We start from the raw sequence: 26,326 nt of genomic DNA, 5'->3' as shown, positions 1-26,326 counted from the left end.
TCGTGCCATAGCCAAACCCACTTCAGTCAAAGGTCTCCCAACTATAACACAATCAGAGCCTGGGCCAGGGATTTAGCTCAGTGATTCTACCAACTGCTCAGCAAGGTCCTGAGTTCAATTCCCAGTACAAAACAAAAACAAAAACAAAAACAAAAACAAAAACAAAAAAAACAGAGCTGGGTGTGATGGTGAAGAAAGGATCACTGCAAGTTCGAGGACAGCCTAGGCTACATAGAAAGTTTAAGGTCAAACTGAACTACATACTAAGACCCTGTCTCAAAACACACACACACACACACACACACACACACACACACACACACACAATACATATATATCTCATAAAGAAACAAGGTAAACTATTGAAGTTACAACAGAAACACCATACTATCAAAAATTCTCTTAAGTGCACATCTTCTTCATGAAAGTTATCTTTAAACATAACTATAGTTTCCTTCACAAGAAGGTTTATAGATACGGTTTATATGTAGATGTCCCCCCAAAGCCTTGTGCACTCATAGGTGGGGTTTTGGGGAGATAGTTGAGTCATCAGTGTGTGATACTGGATTGTGGGTGTGAGGTAACTAGATTAGTCCACTGATTAGTTTAACATAATTCTGGGTGTGGATAATGGGAAGACCCACCCAGGGTGGTGGTGGACAAACAAGCTTGTAGCCTGAATGGAATAAAAAGAGAAAAGAAGGCTTGCTACTTCCTGCCTCCCGCTTACCTCGCCATGGACTGTTTCTCCTTTGCTATGCCACTCTGCCTTGGAGCCAGGCAACTATGGACTAAAACCTCTACAAACTGTGAACTAAAATGAACCTATCCTGCTGAGTGTAGTGGCACACGCCTGTAATCCTAGTACTTAGAAGACTGAGGCAAGAAGACTGCCACAAGTTTGAGGCTAGCCTGGGCTACATAGTGCATTCAAGGTCAGCCTAAACTACATACTAATACCCTGTCTCAAAAAAATAATATCATACAGATACAAAATGAACCTTTCCTCATTTAACTTGTAGGTGTCAGGTATTTTGTCCCAACAATGAGAAAGTAACTAAGACACTGCCCCATCATTCATTCTGTTCTTTGTTCCAGAGACAATCAGATTGTCTCAGCACCACAGCTACGACTTCAGATTGGAATGAACCCACTCCAAACTCTATCTCTACTAAGAAGGCAGTGTTCAAAGGTGAGCGTAGGACCCTAGTCTATCAAATAATGCTTTGCTGTCCAAAGGCTAGAGAAAGAGAGGTTGTCTTCTCTTTATAGAAGATGTGTACAGATACGATGCTGGCTTGCTACTTGGAGATAAGCCAAGCTGAACACAAAGCCAAGATATATAAAAGGGCAATCAAGAAGATCTCAAAGACATAGTGCCAGTATCCTGATAAATTTCACCTGAAATATACCTCACCTATGGACTTCTCAGTTGCAAGAGCCAACTGACTGCTTACACTGTTTAATCACATTTGAGTTGGGTTTTCTATTGTTTGTAATTTAAAGCATCCTCACTGAGCCATGTAAGTGGCCTAAAAAAAAGTAAAGTGTTGATGAAAATATCTATTCTCAAGAGAAAAAAAAGGTCACTGGGTGTGATGGTGCATGTCTGTAATCCCAGCACTCCAGTGGCTGAGGCAGGATTATTGTGAGTTCAAGACCAGCCTGCGCTACATAGTGAGTTCAAGGTCAGCCTCTTACACTAAAAAGTGAGACAGTGTCTCGAGAAAACAAAACAAAAACAGAGAGAGAGTGAAAAGATCTTTGCTAATATAAAAAGAACTAAAAAATAAATCTCAGCCAGGTATGCTAACACATACCTGTAATCCCAACTACTTGGGATTCACATATAGATATTTATATTTAGACAACATACGTATGTAACTTTAAATAAATTATTAATTAGAGTATGTTATGACTATAGTCTATGAAAAATAATGGATGAAAATAATATGGAAAATACCTGAGAGAGCACATGGCAAGAAAGGAAGCAAGAGAAGTCAGAAGCTGGAGTCACTTTATAACTTGCTCTGGAGTAACTACTGTAATCCAGAGAGCAAGAACTGACTCCCTGGAGACCACATTAATCTATTATTAGGCTCTACACAGTGATCCAAATGCCTTGCACAAGGCACCACCACCAGGAGTTGAGTCTTTAGCATAAGGGGCTTCATATTTTTAAAGTAAATATTCAGTCTTTATTCTATTAAAATTCTGAGACAAAAATCAAATGTCATATACAGTATACATACATTTTTTTAAGCCAACTGGAGAAATTTTAATGTAGGCTTTATGTTTAAGATTGCAAAGTAAAATCAGGATCCCCAGATAATCTGAATTTCAGGTTAACAATAATTTTTTTTCTACTTTTATCCCTCCCTTCCCCAATACCAGGAATTGAACTCAGGACCTTGTGCTTGCCAGGCAGGTGTGGCACCACTGAGCTATATCCTAGGCCCTCAAATTTTTTAAATCATTTGTATGTCCCAAATATTTCATGGTACATGTATATACACCGCTTGTAAAACACTGCTTGCCATTTATTTAAAATTCCCATTTATTTGAGCATCTCATATCTTTTATTTGATAAAGCTAGCAACCCTAATTTAGATAATGTTAAATGAATGTTAAATTTATTGTATATCACAATGTTAAAAAGTTATGAAGGTAAATTTTCTTGTTAGAAGATACTTGTGATGCATTCAGAAGTGTTATGATACTGTAACTTGCAAAATAATTCAATAAAAAATATATTTAGAAAAAAGATAAATATGTCAGGCTGGGAATTTAGCTCAGTGGTACCATGCCTGCCTTGCAAGCTCAAGATCCTGAGTTTGATCCCCAGTACAAAAAAAAAAAAAAAAAAAAAAAAAAAAAACACATATAGTTGAAATTTCTCAAAATAAAAAGTTTTGAAAAAAAACCACAAAATTTGGCAAGGTGACTAATTAATTACTATATTGTTTTCCTTTTTTCAGACTTTAAAACTATACAACCTAAATGTGAGCAGTAGTATTCTTTTTTAAAAATATATTTGGGTAGGTGCCCAAATTTTATGTAATTCACAAATTCCACAGATTTCTACCACCAAAATATTTTACTTTTGAACTAAATCTAAAGTTCTTTTTAAAAATCTGAATTTTTACATTCTGGTTTTTTTTTTTTTTTTTTTTTTTTTTTTTTTAAAAGGGAGGCACCAAGCCACTGAGCTAAATCCCCGGCCCTAAACATTTGTTTTTGAAGCTACTCCTTCATTTCATTGTGGGTTTGTTTGTTGTTGTTGTTTAGTTTTTTTTGGGGGGTTGGTACCAGGGATCGAACTCAGGATCTTATGCTTACTAGGCAGGCACATTGCCACTGAGCTAAATCCCCAGCCTGCTATTGCTTTATTTTAACTACTGCAAACTAAGAGCTGTCATTCTAAATTATTCATTTAAAAATATTAACTTTATCCTTTGTCTTCATAGTATTACAATTCCAGCATCAAAAAATGATCCAAGGTGATTCCCATCAAAGTTATGAACTAAAACAGCATGTCCTAACCAGGTGTGGTGACGCATGCCTGCAATCCCAGCACTTGCGAGGTTGATGCAGGATTGACACAAATTAGAGGCCAGCCTGGGCTACACAGTGAGATCAAGGCCAGCCTGAACTACATAGCAAGACCCTGCCTCAAAATACAACAACAAAATAGCATGTACTCTGCCTTTCTGGATTACTACCCACCTGCAACTCTAGAAGAATTTCCATTAGGAAAACTAGACAATAAGGGTAGTGCTATTACGATAAAATGTGTTGTTTCCAATGCAGGAAGACTACTTTTCCTATTTCTCTCCACTCCCCCCACCTTTGCATTATTATCTCCTAAGATGACAGAATCAGAGACAATGATTTCAGCTGGAATGCTGAACATAATTACACCTTTTAAAAACTCGCATCATATCATTCTCCACATAGACTACTTCCAATAAAAGTAGACCACTTCAGGTTTCTAAGAAGACCTTTAAAAACTAAAAAACCAAACTATATACGAGCATCCATAAATTCTCTTTAAATGAAAATAATGTTAGTCTTTAGTTGATTTGTAAAAGAACCTTCCTAACATAAAGTACATCAATTAGCTCAGTTTGCTGGTATAATTAAGCCTACTTAAGTATCTAAATAAAGGGGGCCTTTAAAACTCTAAAACAACTACCATCAGAAATGGCTTACTTTCTAATTATAACTAAATTTGAAGCTGCAAATGACTTTTTAATGCCACATGCATTCAAGCAACAAACATTTGTAAGTGCCCATTGTGGCACTGGGAGACAAATGACAGGAGGCAATTTCTCCTCCTACGCTATCTCCCACAGGATATTCTTTTTTTTTTTTTTGGTACTGGGGATCAAATTGGGACCTTCTGCTTGCAAGGCAGGAGATGGAACCACTGAGCTAAATCCCCGGCCCTCCCACAGGATATTCTGATTCTAGTAGCTTTGATGGAATTAGGCTAGGCTAAGTCTACCTTACTCCACCACTAGTTTGATGGGATGTCCAAGACACAAGCATAATTCTCAAAAAGATCCAGAACTCAATAAAAAAAAGGAAGATTTCCCACATTCTGAAGTCTGACAAGGTTTTAAGTGAGAAAATTAAACTAGTGTTCTAGCTATCTTTTACATTAACTAAAATCTGATACTAAGGAGTGAACACAAACATAGACACATCCACAGAGACACATTGATACGACAAATCAGAAACATATACACTCTCACACAGACACACGGATGCACCCACAGCCACCACAATCACCTCCAAAGTCACCAGAGAACTGCCTTGTGACTCTTCAGTGATGGCTTGGTTATTTATTCATTTTTCATTTAGTCTGAAAACTAAAACTGAATATTGAACAACTATTTTATGCCAGGCAATGAGCTGGGTTTATAGCCCAAAAGAGCAAGAAAACAAAGATGTTTTTAGCAGATGAGCATGTGGTTGCTAGTAGGCAGCATAAGGTGGACTGTAACAAAAGGATGGGGGCGGGAGCTTTAGCAAAGACCCAGAGGCAAACAGAGACTCAGTCTTTTCAAGGATCAAGTGGCTCATCCTAGCTGGTCCTTTAATTGCTAGCAGAGAACAACGATCAATGAGGCTGGCAAAAGGCCTGGACCAGACTCTCAAGGGCCTCATACAACATGTTAATGAGTTTGTATTTTATCCCAAGGGGAATGAAGGCCTTAGGCAGAAAACGCTGTAATCAGAAGTATGCGCTAGAAATATCATTCTTGATAGGTGTGAAGAATGAGGTGAACAGGAAGAAATTGAACAACACCACCACTCATACCTGCTCCACTGACAAGTCCACCCAGTGTTCAGTCAGGTTTGAGAGAAATAGTCAGGAGCTTTTTGTGCATCATTGGGTCAAGGGTAACTGAGGGCAACTCTGAAGTGGTCTTCATCACCATGAGGGGCAGCAGACTCTCCCAGAGATGTACTTCAGGCTCCTCCTGGAGAAGGTGTAGGTGTGACTGGCAGTGTGGGCTGAATCATGCATTCAGGTCCCACGAGCTGCACATACCAGGGGAGACTGGACAAGTATAGACTGCTCAGGTTTTCTTTCATAGTTCTCTTGGTTTGCAGTACAGGTTTATACTCAATTAAAAACACAGTTGTATAAAGCAAAATCAGTTTATTATTCAATTTAAGAAATACATTGAAGGAACTGAGAATTTAGCTCAGTGATGCCACTGCCTGCCTCACAAGCACAAGGTCCTGAGTTCAATCCCCAGTCCAAAAAAAAAAAAGACTTAAATCACTAGAACATAAATCAGAGTCTATCCACAACAGGTGGCTTCTCCAAACAGCATCTAGGAAGGAGCATGCCCCTCATGGTCCTTCACCAAAGGGCTGGCCCCTGAAGAGATCTTTACACTCCCTTCCACTCAGATTCTTACCTTGCTACTACTATGCTTTCCTCCCCACTTCTTCCTCCAAATCAGTTTTCATAGCCAATGATTTGTTGTCTGCTTGGATTCACTCCAGGCTGTGCACTGGTGGAGCAGGGGAGGCACTTCTCAAACCCACAATCCATAAAGCTAGACAGAGAAAACCATGACCTGGGGCCCATAGAAGGACTTGGAAATTGGGAGTGGCCGGAATGAATACAGCCTTACGGTGGACACCACTGACCAACCACACCCACCAGGAAAGAGAGGGCAGGTCTCAAAATTCACAGACAAAAACTTAGGTGTGAAAATACATTAGGACTTGAGTGCCTATGAACTAAATCCAGAGGAGCAACTTCCCTAACTGAAGACATTCTGGAACATGGTACTCTGGGGCTTTCTTTTCAAAGCACAATCTTTCACCTTAGGGACTCAACCCTACAGCCAAAAGAGAAGGAAGCCTGGCAACTACTCCAGATGGCAGCAAACCTTGGTGTCATCCATGTGATGCTGGTTTTAGCTGTATGCAGAATGCAAGAGTTGTGGGATCAGGAAGGCTTCCACGAGATTTCAGAAAAAGGCCTGGGAGGCCAAGCAGTATGCCTCTGAGAGGGCAGTGTGTGCAGCTGTGAGGGTGAAGATGAAGGTGCAGTAGAGGCCCCAGAAGTTTGGAGAAGTTAAGAATGTGGGAGCCAGTGATTTAGCTCAGTGGCACTGCATCTGCCTCTCAAGTGCAAGGTCCTGAGTTCGATCCCCAATACCACAAAAAAGAACATGGATCATCTGAGGAAAACTGCAATGAGAGAGCAGAATCAGTTCAAGAGAAAAGCCATGGGAGCTACAACCGCAGGCAGGGCCATAAGGGTGGAGCCACTCAAACCCTTTGGAGTTCACATCTTGCCACAGACTGCCTCAGATGCTGGGCATAAAACTATGGGACTTAACGTTTGCCCTGCTGGATTTTGGATTTGCTTTCCTTTCTATCCTCTATTTGTGCCTTTTGGAATGACAATGTTTATCTTGTTGTTCTTGCCATTGTATGTTGAAAGTATTTAACTTTCTTTTCACTGTACAAGGGCTTACAGCTAAGAGTTGCCTTAAATCCCAGAGAGACTAGGCCTGGACTTTTCAGCAATGCTGAAAATGTTAGGACTTTGGCAACTCTTAGAGATGGACTAAACGCCTTTTGCATAAAAGGATATACCTGAGTCTCTGGAGGAAAAAGGCAGAAAGTTATGGCTTGTGTCTAGATATCCCCCAAGTTCTCATGCATTTATAAGGGCTCTTTGGAGGTGGCTAGATTTGTGATATGTAATGCTGGGATTCATTCATGGTGCAATACTAGGATTAAGGGTGTGAATACGACCTGCACTAAGGACAGGTAGCCTGGATAAATATAAAATACAGAAATAGAACTGCTATTGTGGCTGCTTATTGTTTGTTCCTTGCTGCTTGCTGCCTTCTGCCTGCCACGAATTGTTTCTCCTCTGTGATACCCATCTGTCATGCCAACCTTCCTTGAGGCCAGCCAATTATGACTTGAAACCTCTACAAAGTGTGAGCCAAATAAACCTTTCCTCCTTTCAGAAAGAAAAGAAGGAAGGAGGGAAGAAACCATAGGACTGACTCACTATCCTCCTCCCATATCTGATGGATTCCAATACTGCAGACCCTATAAAGAAAACACTCATTAAAAGCATAGAGATTTTTTTTTTACTCATTTATCTTTTTCCTTGTTTTGGCGGGCTTCTTATGGTTTTTCTTTCATTTGCTCTTTGTTTTCTTTTTTCTTCCTTTTCTTGTTTGTTCTTTTCTGTTATTTTAATTTTCTTTTGCTCCTGACTAGGATCCTTTCTCACTTTTCTTTCTTCCTTCTCACTTTCTTTTTCTTTATTTTTCAAATTTTGCTTCTTTAACTTTCCCCTTTCTGACCTCCTCCATATTTATTAGTGTCACTATTTTGCTTTTGTTTTCTGCTTTGCTTTTTTCAAGGATCTTGTAATAGTTCACTATTTAGCCCAAACTGGCCTTGAACTCACAAAAATCCTCCTGCGCCTGCCTCCCAAGTACTAGAATTATAGGTGTGTGCACCATACCTGGCTATTAAGATTAAGATTTATTAATCTTAGATACTTAGTTCATTCTGTGAGGTTATTGTCGAATCCTTTCCTGTTGTTAATGGTGATATAATTGTTGCATTTAGTAGAAGATATTTACTGTATGTCAATATTTGGTTTGTCTTGGTATCTATATTACTATTACATATCTCACTTCTATTGTTAAGAGTGGTATAGTGGTAGTTTTTATTGGTCCTTAGGGTACACCAATATCCAATTTGTCTTTAAGTCTATTATTGTTGCAAATTTCATTGTCAAGAGACTCAGCAAACACAAGATTGAGGCTGTTGCATATACTATTCTATAGTAAGCCTTATTATTTTATAAGTAAAAGTACACTCTAAAATAACAATAAAAATGATGGTATAGTGGGCCAGGGTTTTAGCTCAGTGGCACCAAACCTGCCTCACAAGTGCAACTTTGATCCCCAGTACTGCAAAAAAAATTACAGTATAGTGAGGCATGATAGTAGATTTGTAATCCCAGCTACTTGGGAGGATTGGATTACAAATTTGAGGCCAGCCTAGGCAATTTAGTGAAACTACCTCAAAATAACATAAAAAGGGCTGCAATATAGCTCAGTGGTAGAAAACTTGCCTAACATGTGTGAAGCCCTGAGTTCAATCCCAGCATCACATACACAAAAATATATGTAGTACAGTGTAGTGAATGTCAGTAAAAGGTGCTTACTTTGAGGATCATGTATATGTACTTTATGAATATTGTGTATTTTTATATGGTTTTAGTACATTTGGTTTACTTATCATATCCCCATGTGATAGGAATGTTAGAGTTCCTTTATAATATTATGGGATGACTACTGCACATGCAGTCCATTACTGGCCAGAGCATTGTTATATGGCACCCCTAATCTCACTTCCCTAAAAATATGCGATGAAATCTCCTCCCAAGAAATGAAAAAACCTGGTTTCCTTTATACCCCTGATTAATGGAAACTGAGATTTGAAGAATAGCTCTATATTCTATTTCATTCTCTCTCTCCCTGACTCTAGAAATGCTTGATTTGGCTGTGTAAAAGTAATTCTAATTATAGTGATTTACATGAACTACTTACCATTTATGCCTAATTACCTCACAGCACAATAACAATTATGCATACATTAAATGTGTCACATTAACCTGGTTGTAAGTTTTATTTGATAACAAAAGCAAGGAGTCCTTAAATGCTCATTCTTCATAGTTTGTTGCTCAGATGGTACAGCCATCTACTCATAACTTCTTCCAATATTTGTTAGAGAAAACAATGTTATATAGGTAAGAAAAGGTAGCCTGACACACTGCTACCAATTTTCTCTCATGGATTAATAAATCTACCACTATGTCAAGGAAGTACATTTTATTTTAATACGATAGCACAGACTTACACAAAGTATCTTACAACTACAATGAAAAAAAAATAGTCTATTTAAACAACTGCATTAAAAACAAAATCAAAGTTCATAAAATCATAAATTTCACCAGAATTAAGAATTCTACAGAGAACTATCTTCTATTACTAGACAACCTCATAGCCCAGATTTCCTTCTGTGATAACTAACACAACAACATTTATTATTTCACTGGAGCAGCCCAAACAGACTAAGTCAATGGATTACATGAACAACAGCATCACTCTGTGAGACCTGGCTATGCATTGGACATCCCCTGCCTTGCTGTTCTCCCATGTAATACTATTCTAAATCTTCATTTCAGTGTTACCTAAAAGAATCTCTATTCCTCTCAACCAAAAGATGTTAACACAAGGGCTGCCTTTTACTTGATATAAAAATAGCATTATTTAATTATACTTTGAAATCCTTGCTTTTTTTCTGGTTTTGCCCTCAAATGTAAAATTACTTTCATCAGAATTTTAAATAAAACATAACTAATACATGTTATACAGTGCCCTTATCTAAAGACCTCACAACAAAAGAATATTTGGGTTGGGGGAAGGGGGAGACTGGTTAATTAAGGAAAAAGTAGTTTCTTAGGTTGAATCATATTATAATTCTTATTACTACTGCCATCCTTCCTAATTTAAAAATGATACCACTGATGAAACTGGCTTCTGTGATAGGATATATACGGGAATGAGAGTTTTCTTCATGTGACAGAATTTCAGAAAAACCTTAAAGCTGAAATTAAGGGGAAGCAAGTTTCCTATACATACTAAAGAGAGGCACTAAACACACCCATGAAGGAATTAATTAAAAAGAATAAAAATAGGCAAAAAAAAGGTCTAAAACCAAAGTGGGACTGGAGTGAACAAGGCAGAAAGCTGCTATCTGTAAAAATTATTGTTGCTTTATCTCATGCCATGTACTGTGGGGGTTGAAAGGAGAGAAGCACCCAAAGAGATTACAGTAAGGTGAGAGCCCCATACCTTCTGCACCCTCAGCTGGATGCTTACTTAGGTGAGAAGTCAACAGGCAGCTACCAAGGCAGAATGTGGAAAAGCTCAAGGAAGAACCTGACACATCCTTAGAAATAGGAGGGTGGGGCTGGGAATTTAGCTCAGTGGTTCCAGCACCTGCTTCCACAAGCGCAAGGGCCTGAGTTCCATCCCCAGTACCAAACAAAACAAAAGAAATAGGAGGGTTACAAGACAAAGAAAATTTGGTGCCTGCAAAAGTCCAAAGGTAGGAGGCTGACTAAAGCTACCCGTGCAGCAGGGGTTATAGAAAACAAAATATCATGCTTCTTGTGGTCTAAGTGGACACCATAAAACGTGATCCAGTGAAAGCTGCTCTGAGAGGAACAAAGCTAAGTGCAAGGGCAAGGGGATCCCAGAAGAATGCGGGGGTGTCAGATTTTCACCAGTCCTAAGAGGAGTCAAAGAATGCAGCAGTGTTGACTTTCCCAAGAGAAGAACCCATAATGCTCCCCTTAACGAGCTAACATGTCAGCACTATCACACAAAATCCCCAAGAGCTGGTGGGGCAGCTAGGACTGCTATTTTGCCCTATGCTTTTATTCCTCTAATTTTGATTCTAGAGAAACCAGGCAAGCAGAGAAAGAAAGAGGAGTAAAAAGAGAACAAACTACACCCCCTTGTCTATTGCAGATCCTGCAGTAAGACTTGAGCCTGAGAAAGGGGAAAGCTTGGGACTATATTGGATTTGGAGAGGGAAAACTTCTGACTTTTCATTTCAACTGGACTTTTTTGTTTGTTTGTTTGTTTTAGACAGGGTCTCACTATGTAGTTGAAACTGACCTGGAACTCACCATGTAGTCCAGGCTGGTCTTGAACTCACAGCGATCCTCCTGACTCAGCCTCCCCAGTGCTGGGATTATAGGCATGCACGATCACACCCAGCTGGACTGCTTTTCTAAATAAACTAATTATGAAGTTTTTAACCCATGAAAGTGAAAGAAAGCTATGGAACATCAAATGGTCAGAAACAGAAATGCAATAGAACTTGCTGACAGAACTGGTGGGAAATTTTCCAGTTGTTTTATGACTGCATCCCATTGCATAGAATCCTTTTTATAAAATGCTTACATTTTTAACTGTTTCTTTTTTTTTCTAGTACCAGGGATCAAACTCAGGCCCTTGCGCTTTTGAGGCAGGCACTTGAACCACTGAGCTAAACCCCTGGGCATTTTTCATTTTTAATATCACACAAACCTTACCTTTGAAAGGAAGTCTTCTGCCTCTATACTGTATCTTTTAAGGTCCTCATGCAATTTCTGTAAACACTGTATGACTCTTCTTTGATGTTCATCAGCCTTTAGCTCCTGAGCTTTGATCAGAAAGTCATAGTGGTCCAGAGGTCCATGACAAACAGCCAAAGCTTTCAAATAGGCCTCAGAAGTAGCAGCTGGGGTGACATCATCAAGTGTCTGAACTGTGTAGGCTATAAATGAAAACATATACAAAATCTTAAGACTTTCTTAAATAAAGCTATTTCATAGCGCTCCACATGGGGCAAAAGACAAAAATATTTTTAAAAACCTTATGATACCACGTAGGGTGGCATGTGTCTGTAATGCCAGCCACTGTGGGTAGGGGTGCCACTGAGGTAGGAGAATCATAATTCAGCAAGGCCACCTGCCTCACAACCACAAGTTCCCAAGTTCAATCCCAGGTACCTAAAAAATTTTTAAAAAAAGAGACTTCAGTATTGGGCAAGTATTTATTGCATAATATAAAATGGGCATTCTGCTGAGCTGAGAAGAGAAAGTTGGTTCCATAGACACAGAAGAACTGAGGAAAGCAGAAACAGAAAACAAAAAGTGGAACCGATGTTTCCAAGTTATTGTTCATGTTAAAGCCAGAGACTTTCCTGTTATGTTGGCTAAAACTGGCCTCTTTGGAAATTTGGCCAAATCTCTTGATCTCTGGGAAGATCCTATACACACTTTTGATTTGATGATATTGAACTTTATCATGAGTAATTCTATTTTGATTTGGTCTGATGGGCCCTAATGTAGAAGCTCAATCCAAATTGATGACCTCTTCTTACAAGTTTTGTTTAACACTTGAAATTCATCTCACTGTTTAAATGAGTGGCTTTCAAACTCGTGTGTGGTGTGTGTGTGTGTGTGTGTGTGTGTGTGTGTGTGTGTGTGTGTGATATCAGGGATTGAATTTGGGACCTTGCACTTCCAAGGTAGGCGGTAGAACCACTGAGCTAACCTTGCACTTCCAAGGTAGGTGGTAGAACCACTGAGCTAAAACCCCGGCCCTCAAACTCTATTTTAATAGCAAAACTTTTTCTACGATAAAATCTTCCATGGAATCCTCAGGTTATTAAAGAAAAAAGTGAAAAGAAAGGGACATAAAGCCCCATCCTCTTCACCTCTCCTCTTACCTACATCCATACCACTCCCATTTTCCTGAAGCTACTTCTCCATCCTACAGAATCACATTAAGTACAAATAAAGTGAAGAAGAAGGTTAACACAGCAGGACTGAGACTCTCTCCATAGAGAGGCCTGTTTACAAGATTGGACCTGATGGTACTTGAATTTCAAGAGGTTTTCGCTGTCCCCAGAAATGGCAAGAGTAATTCACTGTGTCTAAACTTCTGTATATGCACACTGTAGATTTGGATGAACCTATCTTCGTTCAACCAGTCTGGACCCTTGACACGTTAGGCAGAAGGTACCTATGTGACCAGCCTCCAATAGACCCTGTGTGTCTAATGAGCTCCTCTAGTAGACAACATTTCATACCTGTTGTCACAATTAGTTGCTAAAGAAAGTAAGTATATTCTGTGTGACTCGCTCTATTGGGAGAGCACTCTTGGAAGCTTGTGTCTGATTTCCTGTTCCATGTACCTTTTCCCTTTGCTGACTGAGCTTTGTTATCCTGTTGCTGTAATAAATCCTACCCATGAGTATGATTAATGTGTTGAGTCCTCCTAAAGAATGTGCAAGCCTGGGGTGGTCTTGGGAACCCCTGACACAGAAAGTATCCCTCTTCTGGGATTCAAAGAATCCATAAAACAGCTCCAATCTGAATTCAAGACTGCTCTCCCTGTGTAATCTAAAATACATCCATTGAGCTGGGATTTAGCTCAGTGGCACCATGCCTGCCCCAAAAGTACAAAGTCCTGAGTTCAATCCTGGATACCAAAAAAATAAAATACAATATAACTGTTGATAAAAGAAATGATCAAGTAACCACTGCATGGAATGGGGAATAAAAAAGTTTTTGTTTGGAGCAGTAATATATAGACAATCTGGCAGGGAGAGAGAAAATGGCAGAGTGGTGATCAGTAGCAAAATTTACCCTCTCTGAGACCCAGAATACAAACACTGATAAATAACAACTTGTCAAAGTTGCAAATCACCAGGGACCAGAAAAGAACTGACAGAAAAGGAAAAAAAAAAAATGAGAAGCACAGAGAAGTTGGAAGCAGCCCACAATGCAGAAGGAAAAAACTATTTGGACTCTCCCCTGTTCTCACAGCTTGAAAAAGGCTTCTCAGAAGCAAGGTAAGTGTCCAGGGCTGGGAGATGCAAGAAGATTCACAGCAGAGCCAACAGCCTTTGTGAACTACAAAAACAGAGTGGGATTTTGTCCCAAGGGGACTCCTTCTACACACAGGCAACCGCTGAAGGGGGAGTCAAGCATGAGTGCCCACCATATTACCAGAGCTTAATCAGGCACCACTTCAAGAAGTGGTTGATTATTTAAATCTGGGACTCAGAACAACTACTTTAAGGCTCCCAGTGTTACCCTCCCACAGTGACTGGATGGGAGACAGTCACAGAAGACAGCCTTGCATGGGGACCCACATCTCTCACCATGTACTAAACTAAAATAAAAATGGATCAAAGATGTATATATTAAAACAAAAAGTGAATCTGCTGGAAGATAAAATAGCTAAAACTCTTGAAGACATAGGTGTAGCAAAAACTTTCTGAACAAAACCCCAATTGTTCAAGAAATTACATAAAAAATCAACAAATGAGATTATAGCAAATTAAAAACTCCTACAAAGCAAAGGTTAAAAACTGGCAGAGTGAAGAGACAAGCTACAGAATAGGAAAAAAAAAATTGCCAGCTACTCCTCAGACAAAGGACTGATCTCCAGAGTATACAAAGAAAGTAAAACAGATGAGGGGCCAGGGATTTGGCTCAGTGGTTCTGCCGCCTGCCTCACAAGCACAAGGTCCCGAGTTCGATCCCTGGTACCAAAAAAAAAAAAGAAAGAAAGAAAGAAATCAAAACAGTTCAAAAGACCTAAGCAAAAAAAAAGGGACAACTGAAATGAACAGACATTTCTCAGAAGTAGAAGTGGCCAATAAAAATACGAAAAAATGTTCAACATCTCTGGACATTAGAGAAATGCAAATTAAAACAACACTGAGATTCCATCTTACTCCAAAATGAAAGCTAACATCCAGAAGTCAACCAATAAGAAACATTAGTGAGGCTTCTGGGGTGAAAGAAACATTTCTTCATTGTTTTGGGAATGTCAACTACTATAACCATTACGGAAATCAGAATAGAGATTCTTCAAAAATCTAAAACAATGCCAGGGATTTAGCTCAGTGGTTCCTCCACAAGCACAAGGTCCAGAGTTCAATCCCTGGTACCAAATAAACAAACAAAAAAAGTAATCGGGAAAAAATCTAAAACAAGAAATTCCATTCAACTTCCTGAGTTAGTCATTGTATTACAGTGATACATGTATGCCTATGTTTATAGAAGCACAATTCCCAATAGCTAAATCTTGGAAGTGGGCTATATGTCCACCAAGATAATGAATAAATAAAGAAAATGTGGTATTTATGCACAGTGGAGTACTAGTCTGCCATAAAGAAGGGTGAACTTGAGTCATTTATAGGAAAATGGGTACACCTTGACCATAATGTTAAGTGAAATAAATCAGATACAAAGTTTACATAATATCACAGGGTTTCTGTTACATGAGAAATCCAAACTATAAAGAGCAAAATAAAAGACAGATAATAGAGGCAGGGGGAAGAGATGGAGGAAGGTAAAGGGCGAAAAGAAGCCCTGACAGGAGGAGAAAGGGTGTAAAAAGAATTAAGAGGGGGCCAGGGATATAGCTCAGTGGCACCACACCTGCCTGGCAAGTGCAAGGTCCTAAGTTTAATTTTCAGTACCACAAAAAAAAAGGAATTAAGATATGTTATGTACATGTACCAGCTCCTCACAATGAATATAGTCATTATATACTTGCAAGTACGTTCTTATAAAAAATATTCCAAAAGTAAAATAAATTTGGGTACAAAGACTGGCTATGAAAACTCTTAAGTAGGAAATAATGCAGGCTCAACTTGTAAGAGCAATAATAGAAATGTTAAGGAGGTGGGGAAACTGAAAGTTCAAAGGTAGATTCAGCAGCATAGGCTGCCTGTCACCCAAACTGGATTATTTCCCATGTCTCAAGCAGTTCCCATGGACTTCATGGTCTCACTTTTGTTGACACACATAGGTTGCCTCACCTGAATGGTCTCCTCCTCCAACCTCTGCCAGCCTCATTTCTGCTTCACAAATGCTCTCCCACCTTTCAAGGTCACTCAGCTTCCTAACTTCACACTTCAAGACTTCAGCTTCTCCTCCCATCCCCTTCTTTTCCCTTGAGGTTACAACTTGAGAGTCGTTTCCCATTCCATCAGAGGCTATTAGTTCCTCCACCTGTCCTCCCATCAGAGGCTTTCTAGCTTTTCATAGACCTCTTTTTATATCACAACTCAACGTAACACTCACATAAACGCAGCTGGAACTAATATAGTTGTAAAAGTATGAAATAGTAAGAAGAAAACCTTTCTATACATCATGGAGTCTTTTTAAAATACAAATTGTTTTAGAGGCTCAGGGTATAGCTCTGTGGTAGAGAGCACAGGCTCAGCATATACAAGGCTCTGAGTTCAACCTCTAGCACTCCTAAAAATTTTTTTTTTGTTGTTAAACAGTAGACAAAAACTCCCTCTAGATTTAGTTATACTAAATGTCATGTATTTTACTTATGTACCATTCTGGTTTGGGTTTCTATTGTAGAACGAATGCTTTTTGAGGGCAGCAATTTTTGTCTGCTTTGTTTAATGCAATAAACAGTACCCAGCTCATGGTAGGTACTTATTGGTTTTTAACCCATGCCTTCCAACCTTTGCAGCGATCTTGTTTCTCTCATTAACCACCTATATACTGTATCAGTCTCCCCTCTCTACTAGTTTCTTCCTACCACTCAACCCTTTCCCTCATTTTGAGAAAACACCAACAAGGGTTGCAGGGATGGGAAGGAAAGAGGAAAAAAGAATCAAGATATATTATGTACAGATACAAAGTCATATGATGAATGTTATCATCATATATATATAAAATATACCAATAAAATTAATTTTTAAAAAAAGAAAACACATTGCTGGGCGTGGTGGCACATGCCTGTAATCCCAGCACTTGTGAGGCTGAGGCAGGAGGATCACTGTGAGTTTGAGACCAGCCTGGGCTACACAGTGAGTTCCAGGTCAGTCTCAACTACATAGTGAGACCCTGTCTCAAAAAACCAAAAAAAAAAAAAAAACCCAAACAAAGCCAGGTGTGGTGCTGCACACCTGTAATCCTAGCTACCCGGGAGGCTGAGGCAGAAGGATCATAAGTTTAAGGCTAACCTGTGTAACTTGGTGATACCTGGTCTCAAAATAAAACAGAAAAGGGTATATAGCTTAGTGGTAGAGGGCTTGCCTAATATATACCAGACAATGAGGTTCAATCCCCATCACTGCCAGCACAGACAAGGAAAAGATCACCAACAACTGTCACAACAAAACTCCTTCATGCGCCAGAAAGAGGCATATGCCCTCACTCTCGCCCTGCACAGGCAGACCACTTGAGCACACAGAGCTTTTTTGTGGCCACTCCCTCACATCCTCCTCACTTCTCAACTGTGATCGGATTTCTGCCAAGGTCACCGAAGGACCACTGCTGCCAAATCCAGCAGCTATTCCCAGTCTTCATAGCCCTGTCTACAACTGTAAAGGGAGGGCAGGGACAAGGGGAAAAACTGAGAACCAAGACCACCTGTCATGTAAAGGTACAAGATCCCAATAATGAATGTAACTGTACTGTATACCTAAAATGTACCAATAAACTCAATAAAAGAAAAATAAAAAATAAAAAAAGATCTAATTTTGAAAGTTATTCATAGGAAACATCAGGACTGTGGACAAAGCAGGTTGTTTCCCTTGGCATCTGCCTTTGGAGAGCTGGAAGTCCTTCCCTTCTACTTTTATTTTTTTACTCGCCTCATATCTTTAGTTAGGAGTGTGTACTTCCTTCTCATTTTCCAAAAAGAAAGCAAGGTGCACTGCAGACGAGGTATTCATTCTGGTAGTCAGAAGAAATAAAAAGAGAATCAGGCAAGATACTCAAGGCTGAGAGACTGGCCAGCTTAGCCCTGGATAGCAGCTGTATAAATTGAAAAACAAAAGACTTCTCAAAAGCTGCACTAAATTAAATCTGTTACTACATCAGTGTACACAAATTATGTTTTGCTGCTGCCATATTATTTTAATTTGTATTAATTTGTCTTATTGTACTCCTAATGGACAGTGGGAAAATGTCATTCTGAAGTTCTGCACAGTAATCTACCGACAAAAATGGAAGATCTTAGAAGACCAGCAAGTCTGTGCTGTTTTAACACCTCCGTTTTGTACCTTACTTCACTACTTACTCTTAAACCAAGTTTAGGAAGACCCTACTACACTCCACAACCCACTTGCTGCAAGATTTAGTCCAGGGCTGGGGCACAGCTCAGTGGTAGAGTACCTGCCTCACATAAGTGAGACCTGGGTTCAATGCCCAGCACCACAAAATAAATAAAATTTATTTACCATTTTGGTGTCCTACCTTTTGAATAATCTATTCTCTAGGATAGTACTACAACTTCTAAAATCTATGTTCTTTAGGGAAAAAAAAAGAAGGTTCTTCACACTAAATAGTTGTGATAACTTTGACACACCCCCCATCCCATTTTCTTTCAGTAAAAATAACCTCAAGATTTTATATACCTGGGGCTGAGAATTTATCTGAGTGATGCCACTGCCTGCTTCACAAGGTCCTGAGTTCAATCCCCAGTACCCCCAAAAAAATTTTTTTATATACCTGTAATCCAAGCTACTTGGGAGGCTGAGGCAGGAGGAACACAAGTTCAAGCCCAGCCTTCACAACTTAACAACTTTGTAATAACCTTTCTCAAAATAAAAAATAAAAAGAGTTGGGATGCAGGTCAATCTGAAGGCCCTGAGTTTAAAATTTTTATTGTTTTCATAAGTAAGGAAAGATGAAGCTTAGCATCAGACCACTTGGCCCTTTTTCTTAGCTCCTCTCAGTGCAAGATGCCTGCATCTCTTAATGGCCAGCACTCAGACCAGCAGCTGGGCACAACACTCAAAAAAAGAGAGATTAACATCCAAGGGCCTCTGATCAGCAGCCTGGACAACTGTAGGAAATGAATAGAAATATAACATCTCTTACCAAGCTGCTCAATCAAACTTTGCATTTTTAAGAAAACACCTAGGTGTTCATATGCACATTAAAGTTTGAGAAGTACTGTGCTAGGAATGATGGGGACCCCTATGGATTATCAAGAAAAGTCTTTCTGTGGAAAGGACATTTTAGTTGACAACTGAATGCCAAAAGGAGTCAACCATGAGGAAAATCTAGACGAACACACCCCAGGCCTAGGCAATAGCAGGGGCAAAGGCCTTAGAGTGGAAGTAGAAATAAACTTCACTTTTTTTTTTTTTTTTTTTTGGTTTTTTGAGACAGGGTCTCACTATACAGCTTAATCTATCATTGAACTAACTCACTGTGCAGCCTAGGCTGGCCTCAGACTCACAGGGATCCTGCCTGCCTCTACCTCCCAAATGCTGGTGAGGCAGATTAGGACATGGCACACCCACCAGGCAACTGGGTGTGACCTGTCAATTATAGAGACCTGTCCATCACAGCCAGGATACGTGGGCAAAACAGCTTCAGAGCCCTGTGTGGGACAGTCCAGATCTGACTGCAGATGAACGGTATAAAAGACAGCAGCCACTGGCCTCTTGGCTACTATCTTCTAGCCCTTGCAGTATGGCCTGCCCTGTGTGCAGGGTGTATTTTCTCTTCTCCTTTTCTTTGGAGCCCTTCTTTTTCACTTTTTTCTTCTTCTTTTATCTATAAATAAATGTCAAACTTTTATGTTCTTCAGTTGTCCCATCCAATTATTTGAACAGGACAAGAGCCAGGAAAGGACCAGTGGGCATCGCAGCATCTGGTACTGCTGGGATTACAGGCATGCACCACCACACCAGGCTAAGCTTCACATTTTTAAGGAAGAAAAAAAGGTTATACAGCACATTCAAATGAACATGGTAGAGTGTGTTACAAGATGAGGCTGGAAAGGAGACTAAGAACCAGGTCATACAGGGCCTCTTAAACCAGGGTAAATAGGGCAGATTATTTATTTTTATTCATTCATTCATTCATTCATTTTTCAGGCTATTGATTGAACTAGGACCTTGTGCATGGTAGGCAAATGCTCTACCACTGAGCCAAGCCCCCAGCCCTGTGAGATTCTTTTTTTTTTTTATACTAGGGATCAAACTCAGGACCCTACACTTGCGAGGCAGGCAGTGGAACCACTGAGCTAAATCCCCACTCCCTGTGAGATTTTATAAGTAGGACTGAGAATGAGAAGTCTTTGATCAAATAGATCATGACATGATCATAACATGATCTATTCTTATAAAATATTATTGTTTTTAAAAATAAGACTAGAAGTACGATGCATAGGAGCAGAACGGATGAATTGTATAGTATATTTCAGTAAAGCTGTAGTTACATTTTTATGTAGGAGAGGTCAATTAGGTGACCATTACAATATTTAATAGAAAGCTGGGCCTGGTAGCACACACCTGAAGTCCCAGAACATGGGAGGCTGAGACAAGAGGATCACTGCAAGTCTGAGGCCAGGCTGAGCTACATGCTGAGTTCAAGGCCAGCTTGGACTACACAGCAAGACCTTGTCTCAACAAAACAACAAAACAAATAAAATCAACAAACAAAACTGAAGCCCAGCATGAGGAATTTAGAGACTTAATGAGACCCTACATCCAAAAAGGTGGGTGGTACTGGGGATGTAGCTCAGAGAAAAGCACTGGGTTTAATCCCCAGTGCTGAGAAGAAAAGAAGAAAGAAATATAATAATTTTTTTTTTTTTTTTTTTTTTTTGGTACTGGAGATTGAACTCAGGTCCTTCTGCTTTCGAAGCAGTCAGTGGAACCACTGAGCCAAATCCTCAGCCCTTATAATAATTTTTTTAAAACAAAGAGGGACGGGCTGGGGATTTAGCTCAGCGGTTCCGTGGCCTGCTTTGCAAGCGCAAGGACCCAAATTCGATCCCCGGTACCGAAAAACAAACAAACAAAAAAAAAAGAGGGAGAGATGTGGACCAGACAGCATTGCAAGTTAAGTAAACTCAACAAGATCACGTATCTTATAACAGCAGCAGCAATTCCTACACTTTACTATTTACTATACGCCAGATACTCTTTCTGTCTTCCTCAGTTTTATTTAACTTTATTTTGTTTTATTTTTGTGGTACTGGGGATTGAACTCAAGAGTCTTCACACTAAATTCCATCCCAGATTTTTTTTTTTTTTTTTTTTTTTTTTTTTTTTTTTTTTTTTTTTTTTTTTTTTTTTTTTGAGGCAGGGTCTTGCTTAATCACTGTGTGGCCCAGGCTGGGCTTGAATTTGCAATCCTCCTGCCTCAACCTCCCAGAGTGCTGAGATTATAGGAGTACGCCAAAACACCACGCTGGTTCTACTTTTTTGACTCTCAGTCATGGCACTGTTGTATAGTCTCCCCAGGTGCTCTTCAAAAGGAATCCAGGATAGGAACTCATTCCCTCCTGCCTTTGTGCTTCACCTGTGAAATCAAAGTAAGTGGGCTGCATACATCTTAAGAAGAGGAGGGGAAACCAGGCATGGTGGCACACGCCTGTAATCCCAGCACTTGGGTGGCTGAGGCAGGAGGATCACTGTGAGTTCAAGACCAGCCTGGGCTACACAGGCTAAATACCTCAATTACATAGTGAGACCCTGTCTCAACAAACAAACAAACAAAAACAATAGGAGGGGAAGTATTGCTGAAACACACAGGACCATCATCATCTTGAAATATGTCAGAAAGCTTAATCCTACTGGCACTGTTTCCACAATGCTGGAAGGGTAATAGTGAAGGAAACACAGATCCAGAGCCAGTGGAGTTTTTGGTACTTAAATTACACTGTTTGTTCTCAAATACTTGTTTGTTTGATTTACTGGTTTAGTTTTGATTTTGATTTTGCATACTGGGGCTTAAACCCAGACCCTCTACATCCAGCTATATTCCCAGTCCTTTTCTGTTTTTTATTTTGAGACAGTCACTCCCTAAATCACTAAATTACCTAATCTGGGCCAGAATTTGTGATCCTCTTGCCTCTGCCTCTGGGAACTAAGGACAATAGGTGTGCGCCACCACACCCAGCATCTAAAATCTTTTTTAAAAGTAGGCCAAACAGTGGACCAGACTGTTCCAAAAGAAACTAAACACTTTCCTTTTAAGAAATTGCAAAAATTTCTGGGCTGGGACTACAGCTCCACAACTGAGGCTTTGCCTGCTGAGCATGCACCATGCACAAAGCCCTGAGCACCCTGAGCACATCACCAAGGAAAGACGCAGATTTAAAGGAAAGAATTAAGAAAAGTAAAATGATGTCTGTCCACACAAACGTCAAGTGTGTCCAAGGCAAAGAAAACTATCATTTTGTACTATCCATTCCTGTACTTCCAGTTGTATATCTAGAAACATTCCATATAGTTTATGGTTAATGTGGCTACTTCAAAGCACTATATATTTACTTCAGTGGAACAGCTAAAGAAGTTGTAAGAAATCAACTGATTATGAAAGGCATTTATGTAAACCTGAAAAACTAGACGCTTTATGTTCCTTACAGTTTTCTTTTTAAAATTTAGACTCTTTTGAAAATTCAGGCTTGTGGAATGGCTCAGTAGTAGGGCATATGCTCAGCATATGCAGGGTCAATCCCTGGTACCTCATAACTAATTAAACAAAATGATTCATGAGTGACATAAAGGTAAAAGGAAGCTAGCTAGCCTTCCTTAGCTTTGGTAAGTGCCTACTATAGTCCAGCACACAAACAGCATTTTATGTTTTTTGCCCCCTCCCAAATGAAGTAAACATTATTAATCTTCCTGACATAGGGGAAAATTAAAATACCTTAAAAGGTTAGGTAACAGGTGAAGCTAAGTGACCCCAACCAACCGGACATCACCCTCATTAAAACAAGGCCACTACAAACAAGTGAAGGCTGTGTTCCCACTTATCCTAACCAGGCCACAGAAAAACAAACAAAAACCTCTCTCCGGCCCTCATCAGAGCACTCAGGGCTCCTGGAGGAACCAGCCCAGGCTCTAGCCAGGTTCAATTGGGCAACTGGGGAGTTCTGCCTGCCAGCACCCAAGGGCAATGCCTCTGCTAACACTGGCACTGTCCCAAACCCACCACCACCACCAGCTTTTCCTATGAAAAACCCAGAGCCAGACCATCAGAGAGAAAATTAAATGTGAAAGCCTTTTTTTTTTTTTTGAGACAGGATCTCACTATGTATAGTTCAGGCTGGGCTTGAACTCACTATGTAGCCCAGTCTGACCTCGAATTTGCAGTGATCCTTCTGCCTCAACCTCCCAAGTGATGGGATTACATGCGTGCACCACCACGCCTGGCCTAAAGCCTTTCTTTTCTACACAACTGGCTTCTAAGAATTTTGAAAATAATTAGATTTATGGACATATACCTTTTAAAGCTTCAAGTACAAAATTTTAATATAGGGCCAGGGATTTAGCTCAGTTGTTCTGCCGCCTGCCTCGCAATCACAAGGCCCCGAGTTTGATCCCCAGTACCAAAAACAAACAAACAAACAAAATTTTAATGTAGATAACACTAAATGAAGACATAAATGATCTAGTCCTCCAATAAGATAACACCAAGTTGGGAAACAAATCAGCATTGAGTCATGTTCACAACTGAAGAAGATGCGCTACAAGAGAAAAAGGTATTGGGCGGGGATTTAGCTCAGTGGTTCCACCACCTGCCTCGCAAACACAAGGTCCTGAGCTCAATCCCTGGTACCAAAAAAAAAGAGAGAGAGAGACACAAAGGTATCTGCCCACACAAAGTGCATTTAGTTTTAGAACCTTAATTATCCTGGAAAGAACCAATTGAAAAGCTATTAAATAGAGTAATTCAATTAAGCAATCAATAATTCAATACATAATTATAAAGCGTCTTGCATGCAAAGCTCTGTACTAAAAACTACAAATACTCAATGGGGAGCTGGACAGATGCTACAAACACAATCAAAACACTGTTGACGTGCTGGGAAAGACACAAAGTGGATAAGGGACAGGCGGGAATAGAGCTCAGCAGAGCAGCACCTGCCTGGCAAGCGGAAGGCCATGAGTTTGATTCCTGGTGCCCAACAACAACAAAAAAAGAAGTGGATAAGCAACTCTAGTAAGAGAAGGAAAGGGACAAAGTTGGTGGAATTACTGAGCCAAGCTAACTTCAGGGAATTAAGGAAGGTTACTCAAAGCAAATGGTGTTGGAACAGATCCAAAAGACACAAAGGCAAGGCCGGGTGTGATGGCGCATGCCTGTAATCCCAGCACTTGGCAGGCTGAGGCAGGAGGATGTTGTGACTTCAAGACCAGCCTGGGCTACATAGTGAGTTCCAGGTCATTTTCAGCTACATAATGAGACCCTGTCTAAAAAAAAAAAAAAAAAAAAAAAAAAAAAAAAAAAACAAAGACACAAAGCCAGAAGAAAGTGGAAGGGAAGAGAAGGAAGGAAGGAGATGCACTAGCCTGCCAAGAGGCTCAGAAACTCGTGTGAGACACTTAAAGAGAAACAGGTTTAGTATAGCTGAATATAAAGGGGAAGGCAGACAGGGACAAGTGACAGAGTACAGAGAAGCCAGGTGAGGCAGGTGAGGCAGGGCCCTGCAATGATCAGCAACTGGAATTTAATCAACACAAACAGGAAGTCACTTATGAGGTGTTTGCTTGTTTGTTTTTTAGTTTTTCTGAGCCAGAGTCTCACTATGTAGCTCAGGCTGGCCTTGAACTCACTATGTAGCCCAGACTGGCCTCGAACTTGCAGCAATCCTCCTGCCTCAGCCTCCCGAGTGCTGGGAGTGCTAGAATTACAAATGCATAACCACTTATGAGTTTTAAAAAGAGTACATGGCTGGGCTAGGGATGTTGCTCCGTGGTAGAGCCCTTGCCTAGCATGCACAAGGCCCTTGGCTCAAAGCTCAGTACTAAAATAAAACAAAGTGTGCATGATTTGATTATGTCCTCTCAAGCAAAGGACAGTTCTATAAACACATTTTAGAAGCTTTAGCCTCTGTCATACCATAAACAATCTGTTGGAAAACACAATAGAGAAGAAAGAAATTGAAATTAGATTTCAAGAAATGGGAAATTTAGGACTGAGAATTTAGCTCAGTGGTTCTGCCACCTGCCTTGCAAGCACAAAGACCTGAGTTCAATCCTCTGGTACCGATACCAAAAAAAAGGGGGGGGGGATTTAAATTCCCATTCAAAATTGGAATGAGAACTCTAAAATAAAGAATATTATCAGGCCGGGGATTTAGCTCAGTGGTTCTGCCATCTGCCTTGCAAACGAAAGTACGTGAGTTCGATCCCCGGTACCAAAAAAAAAAAAAAGAATATTATCAATGAATTTGTAAGGTCTATATGGAAAAAGTCTAAATGGCATAAATGAAAATTTGAAAAAATACATAACAATGTTGTTAGATAGAAAGCCACATTATAATATTACCAATTCTTCTCAAATTAATTTATAGATTAAATATATTTCCACCAAAATTTTTGGACAGTATTGACGAATGAAAGTAATGAGTAAGATTTTGTCTACCAAATGTGAAAATCAACATAAAACACTATGACTGAAAGAGTCACAACCAGAACAGATACTTCAAAAAATCTTAGTGGAATAATTTAATATAAAATATGACAAATTTGGGGGATTTAGCTCAGTGGTTCTGCCACCTGCCTCATAAGTGTAAGGTCCCAAGTTCAATCCACGGTACCAAAAAAAAAAAGACAAATCTCATCGTTGTCATTATATCACTCAATTTGTAATCATGTATTTATTATTTCTTTTATGTCTGCTCCTCTTAACTAGCCTACAAACTTATAAGAGGGAAGGTAACATATCTAACCCACTACTTATCTACTAGTAACAATGTCTATAGTTAATAATAGTAAGCATAATACATATAATGGGAACACAAAAATATTTGTTAAGTGGGTCAAGGATTTAGGTCAGTGGTTCTGCTAACTGCTTCACAAGTGTAAGGTCCCAAGTTTGATCCCCAGTACCAAAAGAAAAAAAAAAAAAAACACTGTTAAGTAAATGAAGTAAGCAATGGGAGGCAATAGATTATTCAACATTTGATGAACTAAAAAAAAGTTTTAAATTAATTTAGGTTATCCCCTTATACTATTATATCCAGATGATCTAAAATATAAATTTTTCAATTCAAAACAAATAAGAAAGAGCCAGGTGTGGTGGCACATGCCTGTAATCCCAGCACTTGGGAGCTGAGGCAGGAGGATCTCTGTGAGTTCGAGACCAGCCTGGGCTACATAATGAGTTCCAGAGCAGTCCAAACTACAGAGTGAGACCCTGTCTCAAAAAAAAAAAAGTTTATATAAAAAAAAAAAC

General features: G+C 39.6%; 1 protein-coding gene across 6 annotated transcripts in view; it reads right to left on the bottom strand.

The window, feature by feature from the left end:
• Window positions 1-26,326, bottom strand: part of Afg1l (AFG1 like ATPase) — a 228,255-nt gene that overhangs the window by 189,311 nt on the left and 12,618 nt on the right. For 2 of the 6 annotated variants that reach the window (XR_004517163.1, XM_010635303.3), the window contains exon 2: window positions 11,678-11,901. Coding sequence is in view for 1 of the 6 variants with exons in the window: in XM_010635303.3 (XP_010633605.1) it covers window positions 11,678-11,901 (224 nt within the window). In the remaining 5 variants the exon portion in view is untranslated. Of the gene's footprint in view, window positions 1-11,677; window positions 11,902-26,326 lie in introns of those variants that run through there. The other 4 variants (XM_033763432.1, XM_033763434.1, XM_033763435.1 and 1 more) reach the window with 3 other exon arrangements.

The sequence above is a fragment of the Fukomys damarensis genome, unplaced genomic scaffold, assembly GCF_012274545.1.
Source record: "Fukomys damarensis isolate Sample0158 unplaced genomic scaffold, DMR_v1.0_HiC HiC_scaffold_14, whole genome shotgun sequence".
Lineage (NCBI taxonomy): Eukaryota > Metazoa > Chordata > Mammalia > Rodentia > Bathyergidae > Fukomys > Fukomys damarensis.
This window is presented reverse-complemented; position numbering and strand designations above follow the sequence as displayed.